Genomic DNA, 14,160 nt, shown 5'->3' on the forward strand with positions numbered 1-14,160 from the left:
GGTCTATATAGTCAAATTATGTGGCATAACCTAAATGCACCTAAATAATAATCTAATAGTACAGTGTGTGCTTGACCACCTGTCCAATTCGAAACAAATAGGGGGCAGCATGCTGTAGAGTAATCGCTAACTGCTGCAGCCGTTGGCTCCGTTAACTCCATTAGCCATGCATCTAACTGTCCGGACTGGTAGTTTGGGGAACCGGGGGAGTGTTGGTGTTTATACCACTAGCACAGGAGCTCTAGACCAGGATGGGATAACTGATTAGCATGCTAACTTCGGTATATAGCTTTCCAACACAATATACAGAAGTCACGACATCAGGACTGTTATTAACATTCTGCTGATAACTTTTATTTCATGTTTCTGTGTGAAATTCTTACATTTTGCACCTTTGAAGTTTGACTAGTTATAAAACAGAGACGCATTATTTTGATGGTTTATAGGTCATATCAGTAGTAACAAAGGCAACACTGTTTACAATTAATATCACATTATAATGACCGAATTATGTAGCTGTGGATCTTTAAATAGAGATGTGTACGTCTGATATTTAGGTTCAAGTCAGTTGAAGGCAAAGCAAAGTCTTTTGCTATTTAAATGCTGACCGTCCTCATTAATGACATCGCACAACTTCTACTGGATTTTGGACATTTTTCTTCTCCTGAACATCTATGAGATACAAGAGGAACATATGACGTTTGCCTCGGTCATAACTGACAACTTAAACTGAAATGAAGCTGTTCAGAATAAGGGGGAAACCAAAAGGGAGTAACATTAAATAATAAGTTTTCCACCCACAGGGCTATACATATAACACAACCACACAAGTAAATGCAAGATTTATATGATTTAATTTTGTTCAAACAACACATTTAAAAACTTGTATGCATGTAATAATGGGGTAGTGCCAACATTCAGTCATCAGAGCCATTTCTCCCACTATTGAATTACAGAGGTAAAACATTTTCCCTTTTTCTACACTAAAAGTAAGGACAAACCTCACATTATTCAATTTCTTTTATCCGATTTTCATGTTTTAAAACTCAAATGTGATTACAACCCACTGATGATGAGCCAAGAGGGAGTGATGGTGAGGAGCACAGTCCCAGTTGTCATGTGTTGATCGGATGAGTGTTACGATAATATAAAAACCAAATATGTTTAACTGTCTCCAAGGCTCTGGAAGGTGGGAAGGTATTTCAGTTTAATATATGCTAGATGTTGGAGTAAAGCATCTTTCCCTTTATTTAAAGGATAGGTTCACAAAAAATTATATTTCAGTCATTTTCTATCCATGCTCATGCCAATGGAAGACAGGTAAAGTTTCATAGTCCACAAAAAACTTGAGTAAAAGTAAAGATATCGTGTTAAAATATTACTTAGTAATTAGTAATATAATATAGTAAAAGTGAAGGTCAAGGACGAATACTTGAATAAAAGTCTTATCTGACATTGAATGTACTTAAATATCAAAAGTAATTTCCTTGAAATAAATGTACTTAAGTATCAAAGGTACAAGTAAAAGTAAATTATATGTGTATTGCATGTAGGTATATAAACTATATACTAAGGATAAATTGTTCAATAGGCTGAATGATTATCACTTTGGCTCTAATGCAGCATGCAATCTGAAAAATAACTAGTAATTAAAGTTATCAAAAATAAATGTAGTGAGTAAAGAGTACAATGTTTCGTCCAGAACGTAGTGGAGAAGAAGTACAAAATGGTACAAAAGTACAGTACTTCAGTAAATGTACTTAGTTACATTCTATCAGTGGGAGTATTCCAATTCCCAGAAAGAGATCCAAAATAAATTTTAGAGACATTATTTACCACCCTCAGTGCATGGTCGAGCTTTGAAGCACTGAAATGTGGATTCTGGTTTCTGTTGTATTTTTCACAAGTAGAATACCTTCACAAAATAGAGGTTTATTCAAGTATACCTAACAACATCATACCTAACAAATACTTGGTTTATGCTCACAAGTATACAGACAAGAGAGAAGAGAAACACTTAAATATCCATGGTTCTTTATTGACAGAATTGACTTAGTTTGAGTTACACACAAGAAAGGGCAAAACAAGTGAATTCTCAAGTCTAGTTTTACCAGTCCTGCTGTTTCAGAGAAGTGGGAGGTCAGTGAAATATTTTGGTAGAAGAAAAATAGAGGGGTTGTATTTCTTCCAGTGTTTATGGACACTGTATGCTGAATGTGATAATGGTTAACCAGAGATACCGTTCTCCCAACGCGAACCGCAGGTAAGAGGGTCAAACAATTACTGGATATGCAGTATGGTAACATGTTGCGTCAGTGAGTCTATCAGAAGAAGCAGCAGAAAAGTGAACAATTTGCCTGAAACACCATATGATGGAATAAATAACGTCAGAGCAACCTGTTGAGGAGATAAAAAGGTAAGAGGATCATAAACATTCATGTTGCTCTGTAGTGTTAATGTGTTGTAGGAGAGTACTTGATGTTAGGTGTGATGCAGTCACTGTGGGATAGATATCTTCAGCAATATCAGCTTTTTAAAAACTGCAGTCAGAAAATCATCCTCTTGTGCGTTTTATTGAACAGTGTTTATTAGACCTCATGGCTGAACAGGACATGAAAGGGTTGCCTCCTGTAGCAGCACTCTTCACTATGGCTCCAACCACCATAGGTTCATGTCCAGTTCCAGTAAATTAAGTTAGCCAGCTAGTTCTCATGTGATTATGGTGGCTTTTCAATTACGTGCCTGGCTGCACTTACTTTTGGTTCTGGAATTTGCAATTTTGGATGCGGCGAGAGTCTTGAGAGTGTTTGGTGAGTTGTTGATGTTTTTTAAAATCTTTTATTGATTTTTACAGAATGAATGTTCCTGCTATCAAGTTCATATTTGGGAAGCCTTTAATTCCCCAAATCATTTGCAATAATTAGTTTGCAGAGAGTTACAACAGCACTTATAGTTCTCTGTGGTGACTGGATGGTACAGAGAGAAGGAAAATCTGGGAAAGTCAATGTTTAACACAGCTGCTGACTTCAGTTTTAAGGGCTGTGGACTACAGCAGTAAAACATGATGTCAGAGATAACACAAAATGACATGAGCTGTGGAAAGAACTCTGTTAAGTTGTTGGAGTGACCATGTGACATGAGGGTAGTGATACTTAATATCAGGGTTGGATCAGATTACTTTGAAATAGTGAATGCAAATTACATGGCGAATTTTTTCAATACATAATAAATGGATGGATTGCTTCAAAATAAAACATTGAAAATATTGCACTTGCAAAATATGACTTCCCCAAATTATCTTTTTTTGTAACTATAATCTTATTACACATTTCATCATTTGTAATCTGGGCTGATTATAGTTACTTCGTTTTTGGGGGCAGCACTTTATAATAACTGTCATTAATAAATTATGCATTTATAGTTAGTTAGACTTGGGTCAGTAGTGATTTTACTATTAACAAACTTACATTTATAAACATCCCGTGCAACTTTATGACGTCCCTCCAAATAATGTTTATAGAAGCACTACACAGTATTTATAAACCATTTACAAAGTATTATAAACATCAGTTGCTTTATATAAACGATCACTTATGGTTTATAAAGCATTTAATTGTTTGTTGTGAAATAACTATTAACTGAAGTTTAACTAACTATAAATGTACCATTTATTTATTGATACTTATTATTAATTCATTATTATTATGTAATCCTGATTGCATCTGATCAGTTATAACCCAACACTGCTTAATACACAGTGGAGTGGACAGTGTTGTATGCTATGACAGCAAACTATCATGCTGCAGATAATGAAATATAGTGTTTAGTAGTGTACACTGTGCACATTTGAACAGAGAGGATACAATATCTGTAACTGTCATAATGTAGTCTGGAATAGACCACGTTGTAGACATGGATAGCAGAAGATTTTGGAAATATGTTATACAGACAAATAGCAAACATTCTTAGATGGTTCATAAACTTGTTCACAGTGCATGGTTAAAATCCAGATGTAAATCTATGCTGAAAGATTTTTGTCATCTCGACTGTTTTGCACAGTTTGCCTGTGGCTTCTTTTTCCCACTGGCTGGATGTCTATCTGCACCCTGGGAAACCTAACACTACTGTTACCTAGACTCCAGGGCTGGGAAAAGATGTCCCAGAGGGGGTGTTCATCTTACAGACTGAGTTTCATTATTGCTCATATCTCTTTCCCACATGGCAGTTCACAGTTCACAAAGCACACCACATACGGTCACAGTTGCTCAATCCTCCAACCATGTGTTGCAGCTATGAAACTAAAACTATGTCATGTTTTTGCCCTGTATTTATGATGCTGTGGGCGCGCCTTTGTGCAGTTAACACATGGCGGAAATGTGTCTCATATGCAAGTAGTATAGATAGTTGCTTGGCAGTAGTTTCAACAATATAAATAATGTGAAGCCAAGGGAGAATAAAGCAGCCATTGATGGGAGAAAAAGCTGCCTGAGGTAAGGTTTTTAAAAAAAATTGTATTTTTAGGATTGAGGCTCAAGCTCTTGTGATGCCTTTATGTAACAAGCTGTAGTGTTTCTGCAATGGCTCCAGTGGTAGCGGGAACCTCTTCCTCTGTGTCTGGCATGGCGCTGTCACTCCATTTATCAGGAAATTAGCAAGTGGTGCTCTGTGTTTCTATGGGTTAACTTCAGCTGGGTGTATGTTACCTCGACACCTGGTAGAGTACAGCTCTATTCTGTTGTTACTCCATCTGATGGGGGATGTCTTTTCCGGACTTTGGCCAGTTGTGTGGATGAAGGAGTGTTCATGCTTACCCGAGCTAAAGGAATGCAGCAGAACAATAGACAGCATGGATGAGCTGGAAGGGCACTCTTCATTGTCTTTATGGTAGGAGAAACAAGACATCTCTTCCAGCATGGTATCGGTATGTTAGCACTTTAAAACTTTTTAATTTCAACTCCTCAATGGCATGATGTATCATATATACATTGTTCAAGGTAAGAACCGGGACTGCTTTACGTTTACTCATTGCTCATGTCTGACTGCTGATTAACCTGCATTAAGAAGAAGAAGGCTCGGTGCAACAAAACATTTGTCTCTGTAGAATAGTATTATTTCACTTTTAATCATTATTCAAGGCCCTGGTAATTGAAAGGGGCAACTAGGTTCATTGAATCACGCAAATGCTTTATCGATCCTATCAGAGGTCCGTCTGTCCTGGCTTAGGTCAATGTGCTCAATACACAAACATCAAGACCCTTGTGTTTCATAAGTTCTCGTAACATTGACATAACAGTAGTGTCCACAGAGGGAACAGTTAATGTTCAACAGTTTCAACCTAAGATGTTATGAGAAAGGTCTTCTGAAATGTTAGACACAAGGCTGGGGAACGCTGGTTTTAAACTCCCTGCACGTGGGTCACATCTGGCGTGTGAAGTTAACCAGCTTAAGATCTGTGAAAGTAAGATTTTCAGTTGCTCTTTAGAGACAGACAAGATCAACGAGAACTTGCGATAGATACACACCGGTATTTACATCCAGCTGTAAGTTTCAAAGTTTCAAATCACTAGTGCAGGCAGATCCCTCTTGTGTTTGTGTGTCGCTCACAGCAGGATGTAAATACTGGTGTGTATCTATCGTGAGCTCTCGTTGATCTTATCCGGCGCAGCTTCCGTAGTGCAATCGGCTGTGAGGGCTCGCGTGCATGCAGGAGCGTGCCTCCAGGCAAATACAGTATAGTGACTGTTTAGGCTAAAAAAATGTACTAAATGACGTCGTTTCGAGTAACCTCTGGATGTCGCCACTTCAGGACACTTGAATTGTAGCGGACGAGCAGTATGGAGGAATATTACAAAGTTTTTGTGTAGTTTTATGGACCTTTTCGTCTCGGGCACCATTTGTTTTGTGACCATGATCAAAATTAAACTTAACAAAGTATTCAATATGTTGAAATCCTGGAAAATGTGGAAACCCTTGCCTGTCTACGAAGTATAGGGCATCTTACACCCCACACACAGCCCTCTGCTGCACGTCAACAAATTTAGCATGCTTCAGAAGGGCCTCCTTCAGGGGGAGTTTGTTGATTCTGTACTCCACAGCCCTGACCAGAAACGCCAGCGCTGCCTGCTGGAATAGCTGCACCTCCTGAGGTGTGATGTCTCCAGCCTCAAGGAGCCTGTTTAGGGTAGCTCTGGTGGTGAAGCCAACATTTAGCTTTTCTCCTACCAGACAGAGAACAGAAAGAGACAAAACAAATTAAGTACAGGTAAGGTTTAAACTCTTACAGGTTTAAACAATATCTTAGAATCAAAACTTTTTATTCGCCAAATGCATCAGGTAGACACACAGGAATTTGACTTGGCAATCAGCACTTTAACTCAAAACTAGACAGACAAACAGTAAGTGCACATAGATTCAGCAAGATATGCACAATAAGTGCAAGTGGTTGAAGGTATTCCTCTATGTAAGCATGCTATTTTACCCATAGACTACATATACATTGCATGCCTACATACATTTTATGCCTTTTCCATCACATCAGAGATATCACCCAACTCATAACAACAATCTTCCCAAAAAGTATATTTGAGGTCAATGAGCGTAAGGGGTTAACTCCTTATGTGAGACTTGAAAGTATTACCTTAGAGTTGGTTTAGTGGGTCCTTGTAGAGGATGTCATGACTTGTCAGCCCTGTAGTGCTGACGGCTTCATGATGAACTTCGTCATCTGCAAATTTGTAGTTCATAAAAGATTTCCATGTATTACTTGAAAAAGGACATATCAGCCAATGAAAAGATAAGCAGACATACTTGGCAGCAGGATAGCCCAACCCTTGCATTTTACCTCTCCATGGAACTGGAAGATGGAAGACCTTTCTCTCTGGAGGAGGAGGTTCAGTGTGGAGAACATTAGAAGCGTTGCTTGAAAGAAGAGGAGGTAGACTTGTGTCAGGGGGTTGGAAAATGCATCCACCAGCCTTCTAAACCTTGGTTGTTTCTCATCTGTAAATAAAAACAGGTTGTGCTTAAAAGTACATATTTAGTCTGGTGTAATGCACCTGTACTACTGTCAATGAAATAAGCGACATACTTAGACTTAAAATAGCTGGTACTTCCAAAAACTTCTGCCCTGCATGTTTGCAGTGTTGTGAATAATATGACAGGGGCATCCATGTATGTAAATGCTGCCATTTTCCCTCAGCATTCTGGCTGCAATTGAATTTTTGGCACCTGTATTTACAGGAGCATTATCAATAGACAGACCTACACAATTTCTCCAAGGGATGTTACTTTCCTGCAAGGTGTCATTGATTTTTTTTTATAAATCACTTCAGCAGTGCCACTGCAAAAAACTAAAAACTTTTAGTGCAATTTAGAAGTTAGTGGTGGCCTAAGAGAAAAGCTTTGTGATAATGGGTCCTGAACTAAGACTAAAAAACAAGTGTCAGAATAGCTGCTGAAATTAGCAGGGATTCAACTGGCTAGTTCACACACTCTGGTCAAACTGTTAGCTAACATTACTGATTACCAGCTGCCTGGACACAATTTTCCCCAGCAACGGAAATCAAATGATGAGATGACTTACTGTACTCATAGGATATGTCTTCTCCCACGTCGATCAGCCTGTAGCTACTTAGGCCAGATGTGAATCAATGTGACAGCTGTCCTCTTCTTATTCTGTAGCTACTTCAGCGAGCGTCTGAATCAATGTGTCATTGTCGTCGTTGGAATCAGAATGTAACGTTGTTGTAGCGGGAATATCTAAATCTCACCCGGATACAGCAATGCTATTTTTTTAATTGGCTGTTCGGCAGCTATATTCTTTTTATTTGATTAGCTGGTGCGTGGCAGGCGCCTGCTGAACTCTACGGGGAGCCCCCTTGATTCCTACCTGTCCCAAAAAATAGCGGCGTGAGAGCTTTGTCTGGCACGTTTTGAATTAGAGTATTAACAGCAGGCCAAATCTTACAGGACGTGTAATATGACCTACATGCTCTTTAAAGACAAGCACACTTGTAAGTTGACCTAATTTTATTTGGTTAAAGAAGTCATTTGTAAGCTCCCCCGTCATCTGCGGCTGCAGTGCAGGCAGACCTCCGTTAGCTTAAAGAGCCACCTAGCTCCACAGCTAGCTGCGCTACTTGAGTGATTTTGCTGCCCTATATAGGTTTGGAGCTTTTAGAAGTAGAGGAGCCTCGAGGAACCTTTTTGGGTTCCTCACCACCTTTTCAGTGCACAAAGGTGTTTTCTCAGAGACCTTTTATTCAACCACAATATAGTATGTATTTATGTTATGCAGTATTTAATGTACAATACAATGAAACACGTTTATATGCAGAATATTACAAATACAAAACAGATATCACAGATATCACATATTATACACTAATACACACACACACACACACACACACACACACACACATAGTGTCAGTGATATACAGTATAATGAAAAGAGGCATTGTAATGTAATGATATGTAATGATAATATTAGATTTAGTAGTAGCTGCAATAATAATATAAATATGCAAAAATATGTAGTTCACAAAAATACATGTCTTAAATATCACATGAGAGTAGAAGACACAAGACAAGACTGAATGTAAGTTGAGTGGCATAAAATGGAAATACTTCAGTACATATAATTAAGTACAATTCTTACATGTAGGCTATAGGTATAAATATAAAAAATACTTACAAAAAACTATAAGTTATTTGATGCTTAGACTAAAGACAATAACATGGAAGTATATTTGTGAGAGAGAGGGGTTCAGAGAGGAGATGTAGGAGTCTTGATGAAAGAGGGTGAGATCTTTTCTTCCAGTGTCTCTGACCTTCTTTTGGTGCTGAAAAATAATCAGACATCAAGGTACCCAACCCACATTGATGTCATCAACCTGAGGACGTCTGTGTAGTCCAGATGCATGCCATGCCCCTAGCCTCTGAGAGGGGTTTTCCTGTAAATAAAAAGAAAGGCTTTGGGACCTCTGGAGTCTAGGACAAACCAAACAACAACAACAACAAACAGACTTAAAAATGATGTGCCAACAAAAACAGCAACAGATTTACATATATCAAAACACAGTTACAGAGATTGTTGCCAGAAATTGTCCCTGCTTCTAATATTATTGATAGGTATTAATATTACCTCTGCATGTGGAGAAGAAGTCTAGTCCAGTTGATCACTGCTGACTATTGTCCATGATGTTTTTCACCTCTTGTTAAGTGATGATTATAAGTGGACAGTGAAGGCCTCGGTGCTGTGGTTCATAGTAATGCATTTATGTTTATGAGTACAATAATGTTATCAAATATACAAAACGCATAGTTAATGTTTCTCCTGCCTGCAGTGTAGCTGACATCAGACTGTAAAGTTGACATAAGGGAGGGAGACAGGGACAGAGAGAGAGGGAGGTACTCATTAAAAAGTTAATCATTTTTCAGCGTTATTATCAACGTCAGGTCTAGTCAGTGTTGGGTCAGTGATCTTCCTGTTGTCATTGGATACACAGCCTGTACTTGGGTAAGTGTGCCCACAGCGATACTTCTCAATCAGTTTTGATATAAAATGTACACATTCTTTAGTGTCATGGTCTGTTGGTATTTTACTGGACAGCCTTCACTGCATAGGCTGTGAGTTTTCTCAGCTGTCAGGAGTTTCATTTAGAGGGCTGACACTTTGTCTTCCTCAGACACACTATTTTCTTAGATATTGCGCTCATTGGCTTTGTGATCATCTTCTGTTACACTGTGGTCTTTTGTAGTGAAAGGCTTTTGTTACAACCAGCTTGCTTTTTTAAATATATTGTTAGACTTACGTGGTGAAGCATAAATATGACTTTAAAGGGGCACTACGTACTTTTGGAGAAGAAATACAAACTCAGAAATATTTATCTTTTCCATAACTGAATAAACAAGCTGTTCTCAGAGGAACATGAGGTCCCCAGAACATTGTTTGAAGCTAGAAAAGTGGCAGGGTCCGCCACATATAAACAAAGTAAAACAGTATGAAATTGTGTTGTAGTCCACCTTTAATTATACAATTATTGGATCTTGTTTGCATTGTTTGGGCAGAGAGTTACAGATCCAATTCTGTGGCTGGTTCAGATGAGTTTTATTCACTGATCCGTGGAGACAGAAGTTCACAACAGGGAGAAAGTTCTCTCTGACCAGAGCGACTTTTTGGTCAGTCTGATATGTAGGTAACAGGATCAATAGGTTTGGACTCAGCAACAGGGGGGTGGGCGTCTTAGAGACCCTGCTCCAAAGTCTGGGTTGATTTACATATGCTCAATACACAACTGTCTAAAAGCATAAAGGCTAATTTATCACTTGTGTTGATTAGATTACTATTATAATGTGGAAAGGCTAAAAGGAAGAGCGACTGAGGCTTGTGTTGTGACTCTCCCAGGGCTGGTCTGGGCACTAATGAAAGGTTTCTTTTAATCAAAGGGACACACAATGAAGTCTCCACAATATACCAAAGTTTTACTAGAGATCTTTTAATCAGTTGTCTGTTAATCAATGTAAAAATTCCTTTGGCTCACTGTTATGTAGGAGGGAAGACACCAAATCATACAAAGAAAATATAACAGCAAAGTTAAAACTGCAAAATGATTTTCTTCTACACTGGAATACTAGAAAGAAGTAGATACACAGTGATATATATCGGATTTGTAAACCTACAATCACGTGCAATGTTTACAATGTTTGTATTGTAGGGTTGTGTAATCATTTATTATAATTTATTGACTATAAGTGAAAATATACTGTACCATATAATATGACTATCATCTTATCAGTTTACAAGTTTCTCTCATCCAAATTAATGATTATGCATTACATGACTTTGATCTCATGCAACTGATTACATAACACGTGCATACTGTATATGTGATATTGTATGCATTTGCCAAATCTTAATCTGTGTAACTACTATACTGTTTTAACAAATGTCCATGAGCATCAGGCTGCAGTGATAACTTAGATTTAGTTGTTGTTCAGTGTTGGTATATGATTCAGAGGAGCTGTTCATCACTTTGAGCAGGTTTGCAGTTTCTAGTCTTGTGTGGGACCTTCAGTGGTGGGATGACACTCTCTCTTTGTTTTCTCCCTAAAGAGCAAACCAAAAATCTGTCCAAAAAACAAAACAAAACAAAAACAAACAGTCCTCTGGAGCCACAGGAGGTGTGGTTGTTTGCTGATCACAGGGCTGGCGCTTTGATCCTCACCTCCTATCCACATGTCAAAGTGTCCTTGGACACTGATCCCAGGTTCCTCTCAGCCATTGGGGACACACATGCCATGACATGAGGGTTAGGCCAGGAAAGGCATCCTGCATGCCAAAGCCTTTGCCAAGTCTTACATATTGCATCTTTAAGTAAATTGGCTATAGGGTTAACCTGGTACGCTGCAGAATTTGGTGTACACCTGCTGTTGTCGTGTTTGTTTGCTGCTTATTTACGGTGGAAAGTGAGTAGAACATCCTTTGGCACGCATAGAGAAAGGAATACAATTAACAAATGGCTTGTTAACACTGACCCGCTAAAGCACGGGTTATAGCCTCAAGCTTGTTATCCATCTGCAAGGCACAGGCCTCTGAAGCCTTTCGATTGAGGTAATCTTTCAAATATCATCAAGGTTGAGGACAGGTTACAGGGATGAAAGGGAGCTAACATTAAGTCAATATCATTCACTCCCGATAACCAAACAGTTGCAGAGTTTCCTCTGCGAGTTAAACAAACATTGCAGCAACACATCACATCCACTCTGCAATATGTCAGATAAGGTTAAACTTTCATGCACAATCATATTCTCAGGTTACATTGTGCATTTTGTCTCATGCCTGATCAAATACTTACAGTATTGGATTTTATGTACCCAATTTATGTGGCACAGGTTCCACTTACTAGTTTTTGACTGACATCTTATGGTTTGCCCAGTGGTCACACAAACCTCATCACGTAATGATTTGACTTTGTGTTAAGATCTTTAGTCAAACTACTTTAAAGGGGTACTATGTAGTTTTGGAGAGGAAATCATTTTCACAATATTAATGAGGTAATAATACAAACTCAGAAAAATTCATTTGCATAAACAAGTTGTTCTCAGAGGAAAATAAGGTCCCCAGAACACTGTTTAAAGCTAAAAAAAGTGGCAGGGCCTGCCACATACAAACAAAGTGAAGCAGTATGAAATTGTGTTGTCCTTTAAGGTCAGTTTGTTTATTCAGTTTATTCAGTCATGAAAATGAAGACAGTTGATTTAGGCATAAAAAAATCATTCAATGAAGATCTTTGTCTTCTGATTAAAATGTCTTCCCCAAAACTACATACGGCACCTTTAAAGGTCAAGGATAAACTTTCAAGCTCAGGAAGTAAATGCTTGAAATCATTCTTGATCTTTATATTAAATATGTCGATAATAGAGCTTCAGTAGCAAAGACAAAGGAATGAACTGTTTGGACTGATTTGGATTGAACTGATTTGAACTTGAGTATCCAGATTAGAAATGGGAGTTGCTGACCCAAAATCAAAGAGTGGTTTAATCAAACAGTTGTAGTGAGTTGTCAAATGTAGTAATTGTTTAATAGCAAATGTTTTTAATCCTGCTCCTCAGGACTCAGGGTCCTCCTGGTTTTCATTCTAGTCATCCAATCCGGACTCGTTTACATTCTGGACGTTGACTAATTGCTGTAAATGATATTAACCGTGTGTTAGATCAGCAGTACTAGGGGTCACTGACTCAAATCAACTTTGTGTAAAATGCCTGAATGTTATCTTCTTTTGGTTAAGAAGCCTGAAACCTCTATTTAAAAATTTTCTTTTTCCAAAAACACAGACTTCTGGCTTGAAATACACCACACAATCCGATGCCTTGCACCACCTAGTATAAATTGACACTAATTTGGAGAACACCAGATTTCATACAATTTCAGCATTTTTTAGGACGATGTCTCTGACTTTCTGAGTGTTGCTACCCTTATAACCACTAGGTGTCACACTCAGGCTTTTAATTTGCTATCTATTACATTTGACCACCATTGTGGGGTCCTATACTGTGAGACAGTACTGGGTAAATATCCAATGCGTCAAGCTTTTTGCATTTTAGAAAACTGACTTGACTGTGTTGCCTTTGTCTTATGCTTAAATCCTAAACTTGTGACCGAGCTGTGATCTATAATCCTGTGTGTTTGCACTAGTGCCCGTATTGCCTGTCAGCACATTCAGGCACTGTTGTTTCCTCCTCAGCACGTCTCGCTCACTCATAAACTCCACTTCCCCCTTCTTTGTCATGAAACATGTCTTGTCTTTGTGTGGCTATTCTGTATGAACTAGATGTCTAACCTGATGTGAACTTGTCATTTAAGGGTGCTGAAACATTAACATGGGCAAGCCACAGGAGGATAACCCGGCTGACCACAAGATAAGCGACTTTGGAAATAAGAGCATTGAGCAGGTTAGTGTTGTTAGAGCACCATGGCCAAGTGCATGTCCTGAAATGACATCTTTTGTGGTGTGTGAAATTGGACTGGTTTGACCAATTGACAGTCCTGTCCTCACAGGACTTTGCAGGTCAAGGCTGTTAAACATGTTATTGGCAGTAGCTGGCTTATCATATACATTAACCAGGGTGGTTTGTACTTTACACACAACGCACATTTTTGTTCTGTGATCTAAAATCCTTCTGTCATTATAAAAACCTGTACTGATGATGTTATGAAGTTTTCACCTTTGACATACTGTATGTTTTCGCTGTAAAGTGGCGGACTCAGGGTGTTTGAGGGGCAGGGGCGGAAAAACTGTAAAGGGCACCAGGTGTATGCGGCAGCACGCAGAAAGTCATGTTAAAGAGACAGGAGCTAAAATATGAGAAAACTGATGTGTTTTTTGAGCACCAAAGCATGTATACCTATTCTAGTAGTAACCCAAAATAAAATAATGTCCTCACAATGGGCATAACATGTCTCCTTTAAATGAATGGGAGGACTGACATTTTCGCCGTAATGCCTGACTCTGTCTGAAAGGGCCCTTAAAGTGTCAAATATCCTGCCTCCAAGTTATATTCTGATGAATACATTGAATTATCTGTTTGCACATGCGTCCACATTGAAAAGTCTTGATACTACATACAAATACAGTGAGATGTTTTTAATACTCTACA

At 38.5% G+C, this 14,160-nt stretch overlaps 1 protein-coding gene across 3 annotated transcripts in view; it reads left to right on the forward strand.

The window, feature by feature from the left end:
- The first annotated feature begins 2,279 nt into the window (after window positions 1–2,279).
- The window catches only part of slc2a9l2 (solute carrier family 2 member 9, like 2), a 115,648-nt gene continuing 103,767 nt past the window's right edge, over window positions 2,280–14,160 (forward strand). The window contains exons 1-2 of one of the 3 annotated variants that reach the window (XM_073467806.1): window positions 2,280–2,416; window positions 13,367–13,455. In XM_073467806.1, coding sequence (XP_073323907.1) covers window positions 13,384–13,455 — 72 coding nt within the window. In that variant the 5' untranslated portion in view covers window positions 2,280–2,416; window positions 13,367–13,383. Of the gene's footprint in view, window positions 2,417–4,866; window positions 4,885–9,458; window positions 9,521–13,366; window positions 13,456–14,160 lie in introns of those variants that run through there. The other 2 variants (XM_073467807.1, XM_073467804.1) reach the window with 2 other exon arrangements.

This window comes from Pagrus major, chromosome 6, assembly GCF_040436345.1.
Source record: "Pagrus major chromosome 6, Pma_NU_1.0".
In the NCBI taxonomy this organism is placed as follows: domain Eukaryota; kingdom Metazoa; phylum Chordata; class Actinopteri; order Spariformes; family Sparidae; genus Pagrus; species Pagrus major.